Source organism: Nuphar pumila, chromosome 8, assembly GCF_984573655.1.
Source record: "Nuphar pumila chromosome 8, dmNupPumi1.hap1.1, whole genome shotgun sequence".
NCBI classification, from domain to species: domain Eukaryota; kingdom Viridiplantae; phylum Streptophyta; class Magnoliopsida; order Nymphaeales; family Nymphaeaceae; genus Nuphar; species Nuphar pumila.
The window spans coordinates 10842501-10866683 of record NC_143256.1 but is presented as its reverse complement, the minus strand read 5'-3'; the positions used below and the strand labels follow the sequence as shown (position 1 = coordinate 10866683).

The 24183-nt window shown below is 36.7% G+C and overlaps 2 protein-coding genes across 6 annotated transcripts in view; one reads left to right on the top strand and one right to left on the bottom strand.

Annotated features, from left to right (window-relative positions):
- LOC149829602 (serine/threonine-protein kinase ATG1a-like) overlaps positions 1-20440 on the top strand; it is a 33408-nt gene extending 12968 nt beyond the window's left edge. Inside the window, exons 4-13 of the mRNA XM_090016042.1 lie at positions 2696-2760; positions 7110-7203; positions 7307-7387; positions 7484-7595; positions 16638-16692; positions 16806-17215; positions 17303-17673; positions 18821-19115; positions 19226-19296; positions 19851-20440. Of these exons, the coding sequence (XP_089872168.1) occupies positions 2696-2760; positions 7110-7203; positions 7307-7387; positions 7484-7595; positions 16638-16692; positions 16806-17215; positions 17303-17673; positions 18821-19115; positions 19226-19296; positions 19851-20105 (1809 nt within the window). The 3' untranslated portion in view covers positions 20106-20440. The remainder of the gene's footprint in view (positions 1-2695; positions 2761-7109; positions 7204-7306; positions 7388-7483; positions 7596-16637; positions 16693-16805; positions 17216-17302; positions 17674-18820; positions 19116-19225; positions 19297-19850) is intronic.
- Positions 20441-21526: 1086 nt separating this feature from the next.
- The window catches only part of LOC149829601 (protein LATE ELONGATED HYPOCOTYL-like), a 50009-nt gene continuing 47352 nt past the window's right edge, over positions 21527-24183 (bottom strand). For all 5 annotated transcript variants that reach the window (XM_090016037.1, XM_090016040.1, XM_090016039.1 and 2 more), the window contains 2 exons: positions 22564-23931; positions 21527-22038 (listed from right to left, as the gene is read on the bottom strand). In XM_090016037.1, coding sequence (XP_089872163.1) covers positions 21661-22038; positions 22564-23931 — 1746 coding nt within the window. In that variant the 3' untranslated portion in view covers positions 21527-21660. The remainder of the gene's footprint in view (positions 22039-22563; positions 23932-24183) is intronic.

Here is a 24183-nt window from a genome sequence, read left to right as displayed (position 1 = left end):
AGACAAGAGATGTAATATAACTGAGAATATGCAGCCAAAACCCATAAAAAATACCAGGTTTTAATCAGGACTGTCTGTATATGGATCTGATATATGACAATCAGATCTATATAATAGATCAGGCTGGATATGAGAGAATATGTGAGAAAGGAGGGAAAACGACAATCTTGATTTGAAAAGATAGCAAGAAAAGAGGAAAGAAAGATAAATCGACAATCTTGATTGAAAAGAAATAAAGAGGAGAGAAGAATAACAGATCTGAAATCAATAAATTCAAAGAGGAAGAAGCGGGGAAACTGGAAGCAAGAAGAAGGGAAAGAGAGTGAGACGATTGAAAAATGCAAAACAAGATTTGTTAAAGCATACCTTGGGCGCGCCCTATTGATCGATCCTCTCGGATGCCATGAAAAATCTGGTACCCAATATGAAACAGAGCCTTTTCATGCAGAGAAGAAAGAAAGAGAATAGAGGTTTATGTCATAAATTTTCTGGTCTCACGTTTCCAAATGTGGTAACGTGTAATGGGTCTCCTTTTATAATTAAGAAACATGATGGCAGATTGCAATAATGCCTTATAATACTGGACACAACATATACACTAATTGCAAAACAGACCAAACACCGACAGTTACATATAATAAAAAAACCAGGTCTGACGCGATTTGGATCTGGGTTTCACGTTACCCAGATCTGACTTGATTTGGATCTGGGTTTCACGTTACCCAGATCTGATGTGATTTTGATCTGGGTCTGACAGGACCCAGATCTGACATGATCTGGATCTGGATTGGTTCAGTCACTATCCAATAGGATTTTGGGGTGACTTAAGCTAAAACATGGCTCATGAAGCTGACTACCCTATAGTTGGGATAAAACTTGATGATGGTGATGATAATGCAGCCTTTGTTGCAAAATGTCCCAAAGAAGACTGAATCATCATTTAGTCAATTTTTTCTGAGCATGATAAGCCAAAGCACCTCAGATGTTTAGGTGTGACAACCTAATAAAATTGGGCCTTAGATTAGGAACTTTATTCATATCAAACGTTACATTTTCTCCTAGATCTCTTCTGTATTTTACAGTTGGGTTCGAGTCTTGAATCTCCTGAATCTCTTCTCTATTATATAATTTTTTCACATGCTGTGAGCTAAATAGTAGCAATAGTTATCTGTTTCTAGTTTTGTCATCAAATTTCTCTTGATTCACGTGCATCTCTTTAGGATTCCTCTCATCATGTTTGCTTTCCTCACCTGCTTTAATGATTTCTGCTGTCACATAGGTGCGGGTGCGGCACTTTAAAAAAATTTGGGTGCGGGGAGGGTATATATATAAATATTTTTTAACAGTTTTAAGTTAACACTAATAAAATAAAAACAATTATCATATCATCAATTCATCATGCATAAATTCATGTAATAAATCAAATTAACAATCTACAATTGCTATTCCTCATCAATAAAAAATAACACACCGGTGTGGAGGTGCTGATATATATATATATATATATATATATATATATATATATATATATATATATATATATATATATATATATATATATATATATATATGTGTGTGTGTGTGTGTGTGTGTGTGTGTGTGTGTGTGCGCATTTATGTATTTATATATATAATAAAGATAAAACTGGAATTGGTTAGGGTTAACTGAATATACTTTTGGATAGAAATGGACCTCGGTGTGGTTGACTTCACCTGACGTGTCCAAATGTCGCATTGGAATTGGTTAGGGTTAATTGAATCTACTTTTGGACAAAATTGGACCTCAGTGTGGTTGATTTCACCTGACACTGTGTCCAAGTGTCGCACCTGCATGGGTGCAGGTGCGACGCTGGTACTGAGTCCTCATTTGGCTAGAAACATCAATTAAATTACAATTCCTCTGATCATCAGACCATCATAACAAGCTTCTTGCTCATTGTGATTCTAGCAACTGTTATTTACTCAAGAATTCGTCTTTCACTCCAGTGATTCCCATTCTAAAACTTATTATTCACATTCTCCTTCGTGTGGTGGAGGGATCAATGGGACTGAATCTATGAATGTGAATTCATGGTATTGGAACCCAAGAGAAAAGTAATCTCCTACTATCAATGGCATATTTATTGTGCTGTTCATGAAACATATGTTGTATGTGGGGGAATCATTGAACCATGCCTTCGCATTGTGCTAAATTTTCTCTTGTATTAATGTAATGTTTTTTATTCATGTTGGCAGACACATTTAACCTACATTTAGCAACTATATGTATGTACCAGCTAAATTAGAGGGTGAGATAGCACTCCATAAGAATCTCTTGCTCCTTAGCGAATTCCATTATCTCCTTCATATTATGGTAACTTTTGCCTTTATTTTAATGAAAGGTTTTCTATTTCTGTTGGAAGACAGGTGTAATCTACACTTAGCAGCTGTAAATGTACCAACTAAATTAGCTTGAGATATGCAGTCAATTATTTAGCCTCTCTATTGAGCACTCTCTTTTTTATGCCAGTCTTATTACTCGCATGATTTCAATGCCTATCTTATAATCCCTCTACTTATGTTGGTTGGAATTCAGTTTTGCTTTTGTGTTTATTTCCTAGGTGGTGATTTTCTTGTCGAAAACAAGATTTCTGGTCTTTGATCATCAATTTTTGGTCGTTAATACTGTCTGTTTGATCTTCTCATGGAACTTGCAGAATCTTCTTTTGTCAACTGAAGGTGATGCACTTGTGCTTAAGATTGGAGATTTTGGCTTTGCAAGGTATCACCAGTAAAATAATATGCGACTTTTATTTGATTTCACAAGTACTTTCCTCCCTTTTATCATATATTGGTTCAGCAGGAGTTTCCTTAGAAACTACAAATGGAAAAACTGTATTGCTGAACCGACTTAAAGAGTCACTTTTATATGAAATAGCTCAAATTTTTTGCTCTAGAGGTTTATAATCTGTTAACAAATTGTTTCCCTCAAAAGATAAACTGAACAAACTGTGATCTCAATTTTACCACCCAGTCATGGCCAAAACAAGATTCATTCTGAAAGTCTATATTCCATAGATATGACAGATTTGTTTGTTCTTGCTGCCCTTCATCTTGTTACAATTCTTCTTTACAGTATAATTTTCTTAAAAAAAAGACTTGTGGTACCACTATTAATATATCACACCTTTTGTGTTTTCCAACTCATAGATCCTTGGATACTTGTGCTCATGACCTTCTGGTCAAAAAGGCTTTTATTCCAATTCCACAGGTGATGTGTTGTACTTAAAGCTTGTCTTTCTGGCTCATTGTTTTGAAACCTGTGCAAAACGGGTTGCCTTATCAAAAGCTAATTTTAGGTCTCCCAGCCAATTTTATTTCAGAAACTATGACAATACCCAGTAAGAACTGCTAAAAGTTTTGATTATGATTGGCCAAGGAGCAAGACAAGTAGTAGTTGGTTAACTCAAATACAAATTGATAATTTTTGGTACTGATATATTTCCCATTGGTTTGATACCATATGCATATATATAGTCCTTTTCTTTTCTATGTATCTAAACATAATCCATTTGCATTGGCCATCCATACATATAGTGTTTTACTTTTCTGAGTCAAAATGTGAACACTATGCAATGGGTGTCCATTCTTTTGCTTGTTGCATTTTAACGAATTTTCAATATTTAAACCAATTATCCCTATTTACCCATTTTTCTTACGACATAACTATCATTGGCTTCATGATAATATGATCCCATAATGGTTCATATACTGTGGAAGAAGCCAGGATGCATACTTTATAGATGCTTTATAACAACAACAACAACTACGCCTTATCCCAAAACAATTGGGGTGGTCGGCAATATGAACCAACAAAGAAAATCATTCTAGGTCTTCCACATGAATCCTTCTCCTCCAATCATTTCTATCCAATGCCATGTCCTCGGTGAGGTTCAAAGCATTCATATCCTTTCCTATCATCTCCATCCAAGTCTTCCTAGGCCTACCCCAACATCTTTTAACTAATCTATTTTCCCATTTCTCCATCCTTCTAATTGGAGCATCATTAGGCCTTCGCCGAATATGTCCAAACCACCGTAAACGATTCTCTCTCATCTTATTTTCAATGGGTGCAACGCCTACCTTCTTACGTATCTCCTCGTTCCGAATCTTATCTTTTATTGTATTTCCATACATCCATCTAAGCATACGCATCTCAGCTACACTCATTTTTTGAATATGATGTCTCTTGCCATATAGTAAAGTGAGCCTAATAGTCGTCCTATAAAACTTTCCCTTCAACCGCAATGACATTCTACGATCACACAACACTCCAGTTGCACTTTAAATTTCATCCACCCAACCTTTATCCTATGATTTACATCTCCATCAATTTCTCCATACTTTTGAGTGATAGATCTCAAATATTTGAAACAATCATCTACCGGTATTTCTTGCTCACCAAGCTTCACTACACTCCCATCACTACTTCGTTGCTTACTAAACCGACATTTCATATATTTTGTCTTACTCTTACTCAACTTAAAACCTCTTGCTTCCATTGTCTGTCTCCATAATTCTAACTTAGCATTAACCCCAACTCTAGACTCATCAATCAAAACAATATCATCAACAAACAACATACACCATGACACATTTTCTTGAATTGATCTCGTAAGCTCATCCATCACTATAGCAAATAGGAAAGGGCTTAAAGCAGATCCTTGATGTAACCCAACCGTTATAGGAAAATTAGTTGTTACCCCTCCACAAGTGCGGGCATTGGTTACTACTCTTTCGTACATATCCTTAATTATACTAATGTACTTGAGAGAAACACCTTTCTTCATTATTGTCCACCAGAGAATGTCCTTAGGTACTCTATCGTATGCCTTCTCCAAATCAATAAAGACCATATGCAAATCTTTGTTCCTCTCTCTATTTCTCTCAATAAGTTGTCTAAGAAGATGTATAGCTTCCATAGTTGATCTTTCAGGCATAAAACCAAATTGATTCTCCGATATCATGACAACCTTCCTCAACCTAGACTCAATCACCCTCTCTCAAAGTTCATAGTATGACTCATGAGTTTTATACCATGATAGTTTGTGCAATCTTGTATATCACCCTTATTCTTATATAGAGGCACCAAAGTACTCTTCCTCCACTCATTAGGTATCTTATTTGTCCGCCAAATCTTGTTAAAAAGATTTGTCAACCATTCTAAACCTTTCTCTTCCAAGCATTTCCAAGCCTCGATAGGTATACCATCTAGGCCAACTGCACTTCTTGATTTCATTTTCTTCAAAGCCTCTGCAATTTCTTTTTTTTGAATCTTGAGCATGAAGTCACGATTCATCTCATGAAAAGGAATTGACAAGTCTTCAAGATCCTGAGCATGACTTCCATTAAATAGCTTATCAAAATAATCTTTCCATATCTCCTTAATCTCCTCATCTTTGACTAAAACCCTTCGTGTTTCATCTTTGATACATCTAACCATACCCAGATCCCTCAATTTTCTATCTCTTATCTTTGTAAGTCTATAAATATCCTTCTTGCTCTCTTTGGTATCCAACTTGTCATAAACCTCCTTATATACCTTATCCCTCGCGTTTCGAACTACTTTTTTAGCTTCCTTCTTTGCTATCATATACTTCTCCAAATTCTTATTATCACGACTCTTACTTAGATTTCTATAACACTCTCTTTTAACCTTAATAGCTAATTTGACGTCCTCTTTCTACCATGATGTATCCTTACTCACCCAATACCTCCTTAGCCACCTTTCTCATGCCACCCGCTATCTTATTCCACATTGATTCTGAATCCTCCTCGAGACACCAATCAACTTCCTTAACTACCTGCTCTACAAACATTTCTTGTTTAGCTCCTTTCAATGCCCACCACTTAATTCTAAGATCTATCCTATGCCTATCCCTTTTGCGGCATTATCTAATTCTAAGATCTAAAATTAAGACTCTATGTTGTGTAGCTACACTTTCTTCCGGTATAACCTTACAATCGATGCAACAACCCCTATCTCTCTTTCTAAGTAGGAAAAAATATATTTGACTTGTATTAACCCTACTTTTAAATGTTACTAGGTGAGACTCCCTCTTCCTAAACCAAGTGTTTGCTAAGATCATATCATAGGACAAACCAAAATCTAAAATCCTTTCTCCACTTTCGTTTATTTCTCCTATACCATAGCCTCATTGGATACTCTCAAATCCATTCCTACTAATGCCTACATGTTCATTAAGGTCACCGCCGATGAAAAGCTTTTTTCCATAAGATATCTCTTGTACTACTCCATCTAAATCTTCCCAAAATTGATGCTTAATGAAATCATTTAAACCTACTTGAGGTGCATAAACACTAATAATATTAATAATATCCGTACCTAATACTAATTTAATAAGTAAAATCGTATCACCCTTCCTACGGACCTCAACTACATTATCTATAAACTCACGACTCATAACAATCCCTACTCCATTCCTATTTTTATTTATTTCTGTATACCAAATCTTATATCCCCAAGGTTCTATCACTTTTGCCTTCTCACCTACCCATTTGGTCTCTTGTAGACATAAAATATCAATCTTTCTCCTACACATAACATCTACTAACTCTACCAACTTACCAGTTAAAGACCCTATGTTCCAAGTGGTTAACCTAATTTTATGGTCTTGGACTAACTTCTTTACCCTCACCCGTCCAACAAAGTGAGGGAACCCTTGCCTATTTGACACCACACTCGGGCGCCGGTGTGACGCGTCGCTTCCGGGCGACGACCTAGCAACCCTTGCCCATTTATCACTGCATCCGAGCCTATAGAGTACAACGCGTCGCTCAGTAGGAAACGCCCCAACGAAATTCTCATATTGGTTCATATTCATAGGGTATGACTAAGTTTTTATACTGGCGGTCACTGGCCTACCGCAACCCTCCTTTATCCGGGCTAGTTATACACAGGCGGAGTTTTTATAGATGCTTTATGAAATATTAAAAACATATTGCCACCTGTTTCCAGTGATGCCATATTTGGCTTTTTTACGATGGATTTTGTGGCATATCAGACATTTCCTTCTGAAGCTTGACCCAATGATGGTTATTTTTGGGCAGGTACCTTAAACCCCAGGGACTGGCTGATACATTATGTGGTTCACCTTTATATATGGCCCCAGAAATTATTCAGTCTCAAAAGTATGACGCAAAGGTGTAAGATGATAGTGCTTTTGTTTTGGAAAACATTCTTGTTTCTGCCCCATTTTATGATTTCTTTTGACCACTATAGCTTTCTCATCAGTTAGCACCTGCAGGCAGACTTATGGAGTGTAGGTGCAATTTTGTTCCAACTTGTTACAGGCAGACCACCTTTTGATGGGAATAACCAGTTCCAGGTTATCATAAACCTCTAAATTCAAAGCATGTTTAGTTCAAATAATTCTCTGTTTGGATACTGTGAACTGTTCTTGATAATAGTTCCTTTTCCACAGCTTTTCCAGAACATTTTGATGTCCAAAGAATTGCAATTTCCAAAAGATGTTGTTGGACAGCTACATCCTGATTGCATTGACCTGTGTAAACGTCTTTTACGTCGAAATCCAGGTAACTGCACACCCTTGTTTGCTAATTATTGTCCACCCTTTCTAACCAATTGAATGAACCATAGTTACCAATGCCTTTGATTACTAATTATTGTCAACCCTTTCTCACCAGTTGAATGAACCAGAGTTGTCATCCAATAGGCAGAAAAATTGCAACTTCTGGCATTACCAGTTCCTTGGTGTATCATCTAATCTCCATTTGCTGTTTTATATAGTTCTGCATGCATATGTATGTAGGTGTGCATATGCGATTGTTCTTTGTTTATACTAGTTTGTGGTTGGGTGGATGGGAGAGGAAAGGATTGGGAGGGTCAGGCTTCTTGTATGCTTGCGTTTATCATTTTTTCTCTCTTCATAGATATATAAAAAATCATAATTCTATCCACAGCATTTTTAAAATTTTTTTATTTTATTGACAGCAACTTACAGAAAATGTGCTTGATGATGTTGTGAACTTGTTGTATATTGAGCAAGAGGAGCCATGATAAAGCTTGAAATCAGTTTGCAAAGTTATGTTTTTGGACATCTATTAGAATTCTTGCAATTTGCATCTAATGACGATTCTATTAGGAATTAATTGAAGCATGACCAAGTAAGAGAAGATGATAGATGGTTATGTTAGTGTCTGCATATTTATGCATGGTTATCCTTGTTTTCTATTTTATTTTCCTAGTTATATAATTTTTTATATGATAAGAGTGATGGACTTTCCCTTCCCTTTGTGTTTATTAATCTACTTGGATAATCCTTGTGTTACGTGACCGAACCCTGTTTTTGGGTTAATGATGATTGTTCATCTTACTGAATCCCCTTAGGAAGATTCTGTTTCTCTAGTTTTGTTGAGATGTAGAATGAACAGTGCCATATTTTCATTGTGCTAAATTGCTGAAACGTGGTGTGTTTTAATTAATTTTCTCTTCATGTTTTCCTGGATAAAGTTTGGTGTGGAATTGGAAGATGGCTGCTTTAGTACAAAATGATAATTATATCATGCAGATGCCAAAGCATTCTTGCGTATATGAGCTCAGGTGTGAAGTTTTTCCCAACTTGCACTTAGGGAAGAAGATGCTTCAGTTTTAAGAAAGAGTGGTAGACCTCAATTTCTATGGAAAGTGATAATCATGGAAAGATGAACATGTCATATTGTCTTTGTTTGCTGGAACATTTAACAGTTAGCATATCTGTTCCTCACATCATAGTTTATCACATGAATGTCAGTATTCATCTTCATTATGGAGACATTGCTTGCTGGTATTAGTTGTTGCATTGACATGAAGTAATTTATAGACAGCACTCTGTACAGCAAGATGCCAACATTCTTATACATAATAATCCAATGAGATATCTGAGTAGTAGATGTTGAATTTCAAACATCCAATCTTTGGTGATGTGTCATATTAACTTGGCTTGATTGACGGAAGATGTCAACTAAAGAACACTATGCCTGAAAGTGAAACAGTTACATTTGGTAATCTTCCTGACACGCAGAGCAAGATATTTCAATGAACAGCCTTGCCCGATTAACATTAAAGCTCATATTTTATGCCTAGAAACACTATATTAGACTTTTTAGCATTCCCTCTCTCTCTCTATATATATATATTATTTATAAATGCACTTTTGATAGCCAAGCTGTGGGGATGATGGGATTTAGATCAGTGACCCCTTGGTTAAGATAGTTTGACCCTGCCTGGTCTAGCTGTCTAACAATTGTCAGGATGAGCGATACATATATAGTTGTATAGTTTTATCTCTGATAAGATAGTACTGGATAGTTTTATAGTTGGGCAAACTTTTCTGTTTTTGTTGATAGCTAACTCCAAGGGTAATGGTAGCAGACTAGAATCCAAATTTTGAGTTGTTGATCTTCAGAAATCTGGTAACCAACCAGTCATTAAAGGGGATCTCTGTGCCTTTGTTGGGATCTTTTGAGGATCTCAGATCTGAGGGTCTGAGATCCCTTGTCTGCAAAGCCTGACCTGGTGTTTCTGCATGACAGATTGTATCCTTGGAACTGAGACCCAAGGCAATCAAATGCCTCCTAATTTATTTCTTGGACTCTTCATTGCTGTTAAAAATGTAAATGTGTATATATATATATATATATATATATATATATATATATATATATATATATATATATAAATAATGTAACTAGATAGTAACTAGGAGTAGTTTCTTTATTTTTTGTTTGTATTTGAACTAGTCAACACATGTTGACTAGTCAACATAGGGAACCGTTGGGGTCCCAACGACTCTATTTAAAGCCGTTGGACCCCCAATGACTCTCTATGGTCTCCTTCATTTGTGTATAAATATGGGTCAAAGCCCCACTATAATGGAATGCTTCTTGCATGTGTTGAGATAAGTAAAAATATTATTTTTTTATCTCTTGTTCTTGTTTCCCTCTAGTGGGTGTTTGTGAGTGAACCTATTTGTGGTTCTTTGAGTATTCATTTGGTATTTTGGTGAAACTCTCTTGAGTGTCCACTCTTGGTGATTTAGTTAATATCTTTAAAGGAACTCATTTCTTTGCATAGTTTCAGAGCTTGACGATCAAGCTGAAATCGTTTTCGGTACATTGGAAAGTTTGTCACTTAAATTTGAAAGTGTTGGAGCTCTCTTGCAATTCTTATTCAAGTGCTAGTAAGATCATGATTGTTTTTCTAGTAATAGATTGGTGGTACTTGCTTGGAGGAGTGCTCGTGCTCTTGATCGGTGGCATCTACTTGGTGGTGGAGTGCTCGTGATTTCCACTCTTGCTCTTGTTTTTTTCCTCTATACTTTCTCTCCTCTCTAGTCTTTTTTCTTTATCTTTACCCTTGTAAAAATGGATGACAATAAAAATGTCGCCATAAAACCCATTAAGCTCAAAGATTCAAACTATGTAACATGGACTTCAATTATGAAGCACCTCATATGGGAAAAAGGGTTGTAGGGGATTCGTGGATGGAATCGATCCGGAACCTAAACTAATTCTTACCAAAGTAAAAGGTAAGAAAAATGTGCCTTTTACGGAGGTTGAGAAAAATAAGGCCATAACCACTTATGAGAGGAAGTGGAAGGAATGGAGAATGGAGTATGTCAAGATTATGTCTTGGTTCATTAGTAGTATTAACATTAAAAAATGTTTAAGTCTTGCTAAATTTGAACATGCAAACAATACATGGGATTATATTAAAAGAATGTATTCTCTTAAAGATATTGCACATGTGTGAAAAATGTAAAAAATATGTTTCAAGGAGACAAAAGAGTTAAAGAATATTATAATGGATTGTCCGAACTATGGGAAGAGTTGGCTCTTATTGAACCAAAGTGGCGTTGCCCGAAAAATATAGAACTCCGTCAAAATCAAATAAACGCGAAACATTTTTACCAATTTATCAATGAGTTGAGATCGGAGTTTGAATCCACCAAATATGCTTTTCTCTATTGAGGGAAAGTCCCTTCAATAAAGGACACTATAGAATAATTAAGTATAGAAGAGAATATGTTTAAAAAGTGAATCCCTAAGAGTGACGATGACTAAGTTCTAGTCGTATCTAGACCAGAAAACTATGTTTGCACCTACAAGCCACCACACTATGGAAGGCCAAATAATGAGAAACAAGACAATGAGTACGAAAGAAATAAAGTTATTTGCTACTATTGTCGTGAACCAGGACATGTGAAAATATATTGTACTAAATTGAAGAAACCTTATGAGAAGAAGGTTGCCTCTATTGGATCTCTACAAGAGTCAAGTGATGTAAAAATCACACAAGATCCATTTATTGAAAACATGTCCTTGATACAATTAGTGGATGCTCTTCAACTTCTACTCAAAGAAGCATCCTCATCCACTGGAGTCGCAGTCTCTTCCTTTGGCTTTTTTTATCTTGGTAAATCGCTTTGACTTCTTGACTCAAGTGCCTCTTTTCATATTACACCAAATGGTGATATGTTATCCGAACGTCAACTCAAGTGGGTCAAATGTTTTTACTGTTGATGGAACATCTCTTGAGATAAAAAAATATGAAATTTTGAAAACATTTCTTAAAATTCAAGAAAAAAATTTTATTCTAAAAATTAAATATATTCCTAAATTAAGCTTAAATCTTTTATCTGTTTCTCAATTATCTGACCATGGATATAATGTTTCATTCTCCTCTCGTGGTTGTCGAGTGCAGGATCATCAATTAGGGAAGCTGAATAGGGAAGGTCATAGAGAAGGGGACTTATACTTTATGGATTTTTTGAAAATACCCAAGAATACATTTTTTTTGCATTAGATTTAGATTTATGGCATAAGTGACTTGGCTAACCTAGTATATCCAAGATTTAGTATTCTCTAAGAATGATTTTTTTTTGTAATTCTGAAAATTTTACATATGAAAATTGTGTTCTTACCATTTCAAGAAAGAACTTTTGTTTCTTTTCGACTACTTGAGTTAATACATTCGGATGTGTGGGGTCCAACACCTGTTATATTAATGGGTGATTTTATATATTATGTATTTTTTGTGGATGATTTTACGAGCCACACTTGAATTTATTTTTTTAAACACAAGTTTGAAGTTTTCTCATATTTTCAAATATTTCACAAGTTGGTCAAAAACCAATTCAAGAATGATATTTTCATCTTTCGCACTGATTTACAGAGAGAGTTTTTATTAAAATAATTTAAAGACTACCTAGACTTATATGGTATCATACATCAAAAATCTTATCCTTACAGCCCCTCAACAAAATGGTTTAGCTGAAAGAAAGCATAAGCATATTATAGAAACTACAGGAACTTTGCTTATTACAAACCAAGTATCTAAAGATTTTTAGGTTGAAGCCACATTAACTGCAGTTTATCTTATTAATAGAATGTCATCTTCTTCTTTGAAAAATGTATCTCCTATTGAAAAACTTTTTAAACAAGTCCCAAATTACTCTAGATTGAGTCGTTGGGTATAAATGTTTTGGTTTTACCGACAAAAGTGACAAACTCTCTCCTCATGCTATTCCTTGTGTCTTTTTGAGATATACAAATAATAAAAAAGGCTATAGATGTTTTGACTTTAAAACTAAAAGACTATATGTTTCAAGGAATGTATCTTTTTTAAAAAAGAAAGTTTTTTTGAAATTGCAAAAACTAAGAAAATAAACGAGTATTTTTTTCAGTTGAATCTAATTCCAAAGATTGGTAATTGTGATATTGATGAAGATCAGGAAGTCAAAAGTGATGTAATGAGTGAAGAACAATCTCATAAGGATCAAGGTTGTATCCAATATTCCAAGCGCGGTAATTCTGAACATCCATGTGCTCTTGAAAAGTATGCCAATGATGAAAACCATGTAGAAATACAAACTAAAAGGTCATCTAGATTATAAACAACTCCCGAGAAATTTGTGTCATATGAGTCCTTTTCACCTAAGTATCAAGCCTACATTGCATTAATATATTCCTATATATAACCCTCCAACTATGCTAAAGTAAAGAAACATTCAGAGTTGGTAGAAGCTATGAGAGTAGAATTACATGCCTTAGAAAAGGCGAATACTTGGACTGTCCAAGATATTCTATGAGAAAAGAAACCTATAGGTTGTTGATGGGTATATAAGGTTAAAAGCAAGAGTGATGAAGCTCTTAAAAGGTATAAAGCCAGATTAGCTGTCAAGGGATATTCTCAAGAATATGAAATAGATTATAACAAAACCTTTGCTCCAGTTACTAGAATGACCATAGTTAGGACCTGAGTAGTCTTTGCCTCTACGAAGAGATGACGTATATATCAAATGGATGTTAAAAATGTTTTTCTTAATGAAAACTTGGTTAAGAAAGTTTATATGAAAACACTGCCTGACATAGTGATCCCTAAAGGAAAAGCTCTTCGCTTGGATAAGGCATTGTGTGGCCTTAAACAAGCTCCAAAGGCTTGGTATGACGGGTTTAGTCAAGTTATACTTGATATTGGATTTCAATCTTGTCTGACTGACACAACTTTGTTTGTTAAGATTTTTTATGTAGGTATTATTATACTTCTCTTCTACGTGGACGATATGATAATCACTAGAAGTGATAAACAAGGAGTTGAACATATTAAAAATCTTCTCAAAACACATTTTAAAATGTTGGATTTGGGGTTTTTAAATTTTTTTCATGGTATAGAAGTTGCTTATTCTTCTAGAGGTTATTTGTTGACTCAATCTAAATTTGCTTTAGATATTGTTACCAGTGTTTTAAAACTCGCCGAGTCAACTCGTTGACTCGGCTCGGCTCGGCCCTTCAGCGAGTCAACCCGGCAAGGCAAACTTGGTTTGCCAAAACTCGGGCTTGACTCGGCCTAACTTGGCTTGACTCGGCCTGACTCGGGCGAGTTCTGGGATGATTGAAATTTGATTTTTGAGTTTCAAGTTACAGTTTCGAAATATATAAGTACATATATTTTAACAAGGGTTGCCCCCAGATTTTGTATAAAAAAGAAAATAAAAATCAGTTAAAGATAAAAAATCATTTAAATCCATAGAATAAAATCGCCATGCTGTTCGAACTACTGTTCACCCTGTGCTATCAACTTATTCTAGCAAAATATTTTAAAGAAATGATTCTCACTATATATGGAGGGTCAAATGTGCCTATAGGAAGTCACATTTAGGTTTCATCATCCATTTGTTATGTGAACAAGCATTGTACAGATTCAAATATTAATATATTTCCTGCATAGTTTTCATACATGAGAAAATTACTTATTTATGTTGATATTGGGCATTATGCAAATATATCCCTATTTTACATTTATGGATTTGTTAGAGAGGGAATTGAAACTTTTAAAACAAGCTAGCATATATGATTGGCCATTTTAGGAACCGTAGGTAGTAGCAGACTGAACTCATGGTGACCACATCCTCTAATTCAAGTCATGAATTAGTCAAAGTGATTGTATAGATATCAAATTCAAGCAAACCTCTATAGCTCTTTGCAGTTTTTATATTCTTACAGACATTTGGAGACTATATGTTTACTCAAAAACATGGTTTGAGACAAATTATATTTTTTTCTTTTAAAATCAAAAGTTAACAAAACCCGATCCGAGTCACCGAGTTGACCTTTCGAGTTACGAGTCAATAAAGAACGAGTCGAGTTCCGAGTCACGGGTTTTAAAACCTTGATTGTTACCAAGTTTGATATATCAGATGATAAGAAGGTTGACACTCCCAAAGTTGTCAATGTCAAAATGAAGATTGATGATGGGGAACCACTTGAAAATCCAACACCATACAGACAACTTATCACAGCAGTGTTATATATCTCAATTATGATACCTGGCATTGCGCATGCAGTTCATACAACAAATCAGTTTCAACATGCTCCCACTATGGTTCATATGGGAACAACTTTGCATATTATTAAATATTAACAAAACTTCTATTTTTTTGAGGACTTTTCTTGTCTGCTTCTTCATCCTTAGATTTAATTGCTTATACTAATGTTGATTGGGAGGTGATCCAAATAATTGACATTCAACCATTGATTTTTGTGTGTTTTTAAGTGACTCGTTGATTTTTTGGAGGTGCAAGAGGTAGCAAAAAGTTTCTCTATCTTCAACTGAAGCAAGAATACCGAGCCATGGCTACAACTACTATGGAGGTGGTTTGGCTAAGGAGGTTGCTGGTTTATATGGACGTTGAGCGTTCAAAGTAAAAGAGTATCATGATTGTACTGTAACAAAAAAGGTTTCATCTACATTGCCAGCAACAAGACCTTCTACGAATGAACCAAACACATTGAAATGGACTGTCAATATGTACGAGCAAAATTCTTACACGACACTATCGATCTTCCGTGTGGCGGATTTTTTCACCAAACCTCTCGCTAGTCCTATATTTCACTTTCTTTTGAACAAACTTTTGGTTATCCAACCGTAAGTTTGAGGAAGTGTTAAAAATGTGTGTGTGTATATATATATATATATATATATATATATAATGTAACTAGATAGTAAATAGTAGTTTTTTTATTTTTTGTTTGTATTTGAACTAGTCAACACATGTTGACTAGTCAACATAAGGAAGCATTGGCGTCCCATTTAGAGCCATTGGACACCCAACAACTCTCTATGACCTCCTTCGTTTGTGTATAAATATGGGGCAAAGCCCCACTACAATGTAATGCTTCTTGTATGTGTTGAGATAAATAAAAGTATTATTTTTTATCTCTTGTTCTTGTTTTCATTTAGTGGGTGTCTGTGAGTTAACCTATTTGTGGTTCCTTGAGTGTTCATTTTGGTATTTTGGTGGAATTCTCTTGAGTGTCCACTCTTGGTGATTTAGTAAATATCTTTGAAGAAACTCATTTCATTACAATTGCAAGGAGAGATTTTGATAATATACGTCCAATTATTTTAGTAACAAAACAAAACTTAGCACTTGTAACAAGTTGAAACTTGTGATGAGCAATCTAACAACAGAATGCTAATAGCACTAGCCAAAGGCTATATATAGTTTTTCCTGATTTCCTGTTTGATGGTCATGCTAGAAGGGAGTGCCTAGTTGGATTCAAATTAGGGACCCCTTGGTTAAGGTGGTCTAACTATCCATTTAGCCGTCTTATTCAACCCAAGGACCTATGGGTGCTTAAGATGGATGCAGATTTCTACTATATGGCTGCTCCAGAACTAATCCAGTGTGATCAAACATTAGTCAATGAACATGTACTGCATCATAACTAATTTTACTTTTATGAGTAGTGTGTTTTACTGTTTTGTTTAGGTTTGACATGCATCAAAAGTATGTTTATTCCTACCATTCAATGATGATGTTGCATGATCTGAAACTGTATCTCAAGTTGCAAGGGATGAGTATCTTTCTCAAGTACTTGCCATTAGAAGTTATTTTCTGTTGTGCTGTATGGTTTTCTGGTTCTTTCATAAGTTATGAAATGGTTGTCACCTCTGTATTCCTTCTTAATTGGAGGTTTCTGCTTGAAAATATCTGAAGGGAAACATCTACTTCTAGATGCCCCTGTTGCTAGTGCTTATCTGAAAGTTGTTCATGACGGATTACTGTTTTGCAGTGGAAAGGCTATCATTTGAGGAGTTGTTCAATCACAAGTTCCTTGCTGAGCCAATGTATGCATGCATCACCATGTGTCCTGATAATGTTGTATGGAGTTTGATATGCTATTGAATAAACTATGTGGTTAAATTTCAAGTTAATTTATATTTATCATCATATATGGCAGTCCTATGGTGGTTTCTAGATATCCAACTGCTTTGCCAGGAGATCTGCAACCAATCAAATGTGAAGAACTCTCTTCAGATGACTTGTCTTCTACCTCTCATGAAGAGCTCAGAAGCACATCGGGTGGCTACATTCATACACACGGGAATCCACCTTTAGCTCCTTGCTCATTCACTAATGATGACACCAACACATTACCAAGGGAACATGTCTTATCCAACAGCAATCCTCAGTCTGTTGACATAAAGATGAAACCTGCAGACACTAAAATATACTCCAGGATTATGCTTGATACTGCTGAGTGTAGCCTTCAACAATCTGAGTGTGGTGATTTGCCACCATCTTTAACTGTTGATAGTCTGAGGACTGTAACCATGGACCATGTTCCTTTGAGCACAAGCACGACTAAAGGTTTGCAACTTCTCTTTTATGTCTGCTGTGATATCATGTAAATTATTGAAAAACCATATTACTATTCACCTTTTACTTCTTTTCCAGTTAATGACTCCTTGGAGTGCATTGAACGTGACTATGTTCTGGTTAATCCGAATATTGCTTCTATGGAGTCTATATCTTCTTCCCTTATGGCTTCCTTACAAGATCAGTCTGAATCAAGGACAAGGTGTGCTGATTGTTCTCTTACCAAGACTGGAAAGGCAATAGACATGCCTTTGCAATTTGGAGAAATGCCTATTGGTTCTACCTCTAGAGTTGAGAGCTTGGGGAGCCATGGATCAGTTCAATCGGCAATGGTCCAAGCCTCTAATGACTTGGGGGAAGTACCACAAACATTCCAAATGCATCCTTCAACTAGGCTAAGGTTATTACATGAGCATGCACATGCTCTTTCAGCACTAGCAAAAGAAATGGTGAGGAATCTGTCTGCATTAAAACTTGAAAAAGATATTTGAATAGGTGCAGGTGCAGATCATAATGATGAAACAATGTTGAATCTGGTTCCCTAGTGACATAATGTGAACATGCAACACACACACACACACACACATATCTTCTCTGCGAAGTCAAACAGATTTTTTACCACTTTCTTGGATAACTAGCTGCAGAAGCTTTCTGCTGCTTATTTTCATATCTCTGCATACCAGGTCTCTAGGTTCAGTAGGCATGTAGAAACTCACCATAACCCTCTACGTCATATATCTGTTGCCTTTGCAAAAGTATACATATGAATGCACAATATGGTACATGAACAGTGTAACTTCCCAGCCTAGTAAGAGCCTGGAGATAAGCAGGTTACCAAACTCCCGAGTCACTGTTTGCTATGGATCCATGTTGGCATTTATTTCAAGATCAAACCACTTCCACAATTTGTGCTGATGTTAAGGTCATGGTCACCATGCTGTTTGAATTTGTTTTAACTTGCTACAATTGCCCATTCACTTCCAAGAGTAAGACCATTCTTTGATCCTAGGTCATGTTTTCCATGTTCTTTTACTTTGTGTTGTGACCTACGAGTCTGCGACCAGTATCCGTTCACCCTCAAAAACAAATAAAGGCTATTTCTTATTTTCTACAATGCTCGCATTAGAATGGCCTTATTCGTTGATGGACATGTTGGTAATAACCCAAAAGAAAAAACCTTTTAGCTAAGAAGCTGTGGGATTACAATCTCTTTATTTGGTCAGTGAGGATGCTACCTTTCATTGTTGCTGATTTATATTTTTACAGATTCTTAAAAAAATAAAGAGGGAAAAGAAAAGCTTTAAAATGTCACATAGTCAGTTTCTATTCTCCAAATGAAAATGAAAATGAAAATCAGATATAGTAATCTTTCAAGTAAAGTTTCATGTTTTGCTTCCCTAGCCAGATTGATGTTTGTCCTTTTACCAGCTCAGGTTTTCCAAGGGAGATTTATCTATGCATTGTGATATGTATGAAGTTCCCTGTGATTTGTGAATGCTTTTTTCATTTAATCTAGTCTTCTGTTTTGCTCAATGTGATAATGAACATCTTAAGTGCACTGGTATTTGTCAGTCTTAATTGTTGAACTATTTGCAGCTTGATTCAGGGCTGCATTTAGAAGCCCTTTCAATTGAGTTGGTAGCATTGACTATATGGAAGGAAGCTCTTAGTGTGTGCAAGTCATGGGCAGCCACCACTATAAATGCTGATTCCTCCCACAGTTTTCTTGCTTCTGGCAGTTCTCATGAGCAGGAGGGGGGCTCTTCTTTATCATTCACAGAGGCCATTGACTTCAGCAGGCCAGCATCTTTTTGCCCAAGGGTTGAACAAGGGTTCATTTCTGCTTGTGATCGAGCAGAAAACTTAGCCAGTTTTCTCCGTGATACAGATGGTGAGTAAATTAACATTTTTTATTGTTATTCATCACCTCCTGATGGGCGATCTATTTTATTATCCATTTATAGCCAGTGTGTTATACTCAAATGTTTTTATGAATGATAGGTAGCACTGAGATGCCTGATGCAATGGAAACTATATTCCAGGCAGCACTGACAGCAGGAAAAAATGGTGCTGTAAGTGATTTTTTGTGTCTTTATTCTATCTAGTAGCACGTTTGAAAAGGAATGATACTTGATCCTATTTGTTTCCAGCTTTAGTATTTGATCTTTTTGAATTTGTTGTACACAAGGTCTAAAACTTGCATGCTCCCAATAGATTTTGGCATTTGGTAGAATGAGTTTCTAAGAAACTCAAGATCCATTAAAGGTTAGTTCTAGTCTGGTGAAGTTCATTGCAAGTACTTTAATTTCTTGGTATCATTTGCTTTATCTAGATATCTTGATTTACCATAGCATAATAATAAAAAAGGCAGGGATATTGTTCCGTTTACTGGCAGAAACCGTAACGAAAACTTTAACTTTTGTTTTGATTAAAATCTAGACCAGGTCCATCGCTTACATACCATGCCTATGAATAATTTCCAGGCATATAAAAATTGCAGCTATTTTGCGTTGATAAACCAAGCATACAAGGATTTCGTTCATTGTATTTTTGACTACCATTCCTTGGTGTGAATAAAATATTTATTTGGATAGCTATTAATATTTGTCATGATTTTCCTATTCAGGTTGATGAGCTCATGGGAAACAGGAGTGGTGCAGCATCAGCATACTCAAAAGCCACCATTTTGCTTTCATTTATCTTGACTGAAGCTGCATCACTACCACTGAATCCACCGTTTAGATTAGATGTTTCTGAGCGGCAACGACTTCAGAGATATTTTGTTAACTTAAAAGCCCATCAGAATCTGTCCATAAGGCAACAAACGTTTACATCTTCTAAGCAGCTTCAAGGAACCTGTGACCGAAGAACCAAGGAGTAACTTACTGTGTTTAGGTATCTTCTTTGTGAAGGTAGGAAGCTTTCCTGGACAACAATTGATCTATACCGATCCCAGCTTGTTTAAATCCATTCACTAATCCCCACGTGGGAAAAATACTAATGACAAGTGCCAGATGCATTCAATCTGGAGTTTCAAAGCAGTATCCCCTTATGCAATTAAAGGGGTTGCGCTATCAGGTAAGTTCTTACAGTGTAAATAAATCGTTGTAAATAAAAAATGAGCTTATTCTTTGTTTGGACATACTTGTAAATGCAAGCCGAACATGTAAAATGTACAGTATAGTGTGAATAAAAGTCTAGCAGTAATCTCTTTCACAACGTCCTTTTTCCTTTGATGCCTCTTTACCGATGGAAGTAGTTTATGAAATTTGTGGATCTAGCATGTTGCTGCCTGCATTTCTATAGGATGTTTTGCAGCTCGACATAGCATGTAGGTCTAACAGGATCAACAGGCCTGACGTGGACCTTATAGGGTTGGCTGGAATGGTTGTCTGGATTTGGTTTACTGAACTTCAGATCTCAACCAGTCAACCTCACTGTCTGCTATCTATTCTGAATTTATGCCAGGCATTCTGTTGAAGGGCATTTTTTGCCTAGTGTCTTCGTATTATCATGCTTCCACTGTAAACCCAACCTACCCACCATAGGTTTGCTAAACTTGTCAGTTAGCCAAGATTAACAGAGGATATGCATGAACCTGCTGCTGGTGGAGCGCTTTGATTGCACGAAGAAAATAACCAAAATGAGTAAAACTGCCAAGAAAAACAGTGAAGCACGCTCGTTTTTCAAACCCTATCAAATGTCATGGCAATTTTAACGTGGAAGTGTAATAGACACCTTTCTTCAAAAAGTTTTTCAGACGTTATGGGATCTGAGAAGTTTTTCCAGACATTGTTTGAGGAGAAAACTTTCTATGGGGCAACTTTGTATTTTGGATAAAGTTGTTAATGCTTTGACTGCAGAAGCTATAGGACTACATAAAAGAAATCATTGACGAAGTGTAGGGATAATCAAAATACCATTAATCGATACAGAACAGGGGGTTGTAGCCAGAAGCATATGTAAGGAAATAAACAATGTAAATCACACATATACGTTCATATATTTTGATAGGCGAACTCACAATGCTGGTCCATCTACCATCACGACGGAACCAAAGGCCATGTGTTATCAATTTTCAGCCAAGCCAAGTGCTAACATCTTACATAGAAAGAACGTGAGGAGTCTAGCTTTGTCCATCCAACCTTTGGGCTGTGTGGTTGATCTCTTGTACTGATATTATGGAAAGCAGTAGCCTCTCTCTCTCTCTCTCTCTCTCTCTCTCTCTCTCTCTCTCTCTCTCTCACACACACACACACACACACACACATACACACACACACACACGTGCATGAGCGAGACTAGAAGAACCTTTCAAAATTTAAAGATAATATGTCCATAATAGTTTATGATACAAAATGTCAGAGTCAATGCGCTGAGCTACACAAGGAAACAAAATATAAATACTTTTCCTCACCTTACTGAGGTGGCAGTAGCTAGGATGAGCAATGCATCTCTCCTGCAGAACCTGAAACAGAAATAATGACCACATCATCAGCTTCCCCTTCAACACGGATCCTCTTCAGCCCTTTCTCAGTGCCTCTGCTGCCATCCACCATGCTCTCCTTGGCCTCCACTGAGCACCTCTTGTAAGGCTTGAAACCCATTCGACGACCCTTTAACCTTCCACCAATCAATACACTTTCCTCTCCTTCCATCATAGAACTACTCCAGCTTTCCGTCATATTCTCAGTGTCGTGTTTTGTAGCTTCGTTGCTGTTCTTGGCCTGTCCCTTGTTTTGAAGATCGTTTCTTCGAGAGAAGCTCTGGGGCAACACTTCTCTGAAAAACAATGCTTGGAAGGCAAGACGTCCCTGGGAAAGACGAAAGGAAAAAAAGATACGCATGAAAGTTAATATTTTAGAAACTCAGTTAACTGAACCATTACGATGGCAGGTTTAGTCCATAAAGGAGTCCAACCGTTTGAATCCACCTGGTTTGAACTTTGACAAACTAATGCTAAATCACAATTAACCGAACCATTGTGATAGTAGGTTCGTTCCATAAGGAGTCCAACCCTTTGAATTCACCCGGTTTGAACTCTGAGACACTTGAAATGCTAAATGCAAACATCGCTGTCATTATTAAGAGCTCCTGCCACATTGGAACCAGACAACATCCAGCTTATGGTTTAGCCTGATCTCATTCCAGATCAGGTTGAACTGGCTTGTACGGCCCCATTTGTAAAACATTGTGAAATCAATTTTTCAAGTATTCAAGTTGTAGTGGGAGAATGAGCGTTTTAGAGAGCACCATGGCGAAAGGCTGCAGAGGGGTTCCTAATATCAGGGGATCGACTGTATAGGAGACAGAAACATAAAAAAAATAGTAGTTACAACCTCTTCAGAAACCTCCTTCCAAGATTCATTGTTGTTTCCCACATTCCTAGACCGTCTGTTTGTAAGATCTCCGGAAGGATGGATAAAATCCAGTGCCTTGGATGCTCCCTTAATATCTTGATGCATGACGTTTGTTTCCACCTCACTGCTTGAAGTTGTGTTGGACCCACAAGAAGAATGATTTTGCTGCTTCCTGGCTTTTGTCTTGCTGATTTCATGGAAGTCAGAAGCGAGGAGCTTCCTTGGTTCATGAGATACCAATTTTGGTTTTGAATCCGCAGGGCCTCCATTAGCACTTGCATCAGAGTCTGAAGACAATGGTGGTGATTCTGGTGTAGGGCATGCAGTTTCAATCACTTGTGATAATTCAGGTTCAAGAAGAGTCTGTTCTTTCCTTTCTTCCTTGGGATCAGAAGTGAGACAAGGGGATCCATCCATTGCAGGAATAGTAGTTGTAGAGGGTGCAACAGCAAAGGGGAAACTAATATTGGGATGGCAAAGTGGCAAAAGGCCCTGAGAAGCCCACCATGCTGAAGCAGCAGTTACAGTAGCAGCAGCCACTGCTGCTAAATTTGGCCATGGTTCCACATAAGATATTCCATTGGCAGTTAGTTTGGAGATTTCATCTGGACAAGCTTCCTTGTCCGACATGCATGGCCAGCACGAAGCTGCAACATTTGCTGCAGCATGTGCAGCAGGATTCTGTAGAAGGCTAGATACAATGAAATTTGATAAAGTGGGACTAACATAAGCCGCAGCTGACTTAAGTGCTTCTGGGTTGGTCTGGAATGGATTGAAGTGAGGGTGCAACATGGGGAATGTAGGGTAAATTGCAGGAGGTGTCAGGTTTGTGTGATATTCCTTTGCTGCAGCAAGGCTACCATGATTTGTGGGATTAGATCCGTGAATATCAAATGATTTGTCAGTATTTATGTCAACAAGATGCACTGGTACATGCCTCGGGTAACTTTGTGCTGAGGGAACATCAACTTTTTGTAACATTTCAAGCTCCCCAAGCTTTTCTGGTTCATCTACTTCAGTTTCTGTGCTAAATTTTCCAGTGGAATGAATGGTAAGACTTTCTGAGTCTAATTGTATGACGTTTCCAATCTCCAAGTTAATGACATTGCTACATTGAACATCTAATTTCTGATACATTTGATCCTTTGACTCACTTTTTGGGGGCATGAATTCCCTAAATGCACCTGGAATTGAGATTGCGGATGTTCGGCTCATGGATTTGTCAGTGTTGCTCTTGGCAGAAAGGGAGGCACATGGAGCTTCATGAAAGAGAGCAAGGACTTCAGGACACCTGCTCTCTTTCAGATATTCTTTTCTAATAGGAGATGCCTCATTCTCAGTACATCCCTGAATAAAAAATCAAAATCACAAGCCGGAAAATATCAGAGTCACAAGCTTTGATGGAAAAAAGCAAATCAATCGAGAGAAAAGCTGTATTTTGGCCCACGATATTTGTGCATTCAATATCAACATCATGGCAGCAGAGTGCATTCAGAAGGCTGCCCCATATTAGTTGAATAGGAACAATTAGCAATACTTCATTGTGATAGAAAAGGACTGAAGGGTTTGTGGCCTTGCATGCAGGATAAATGTAATAAA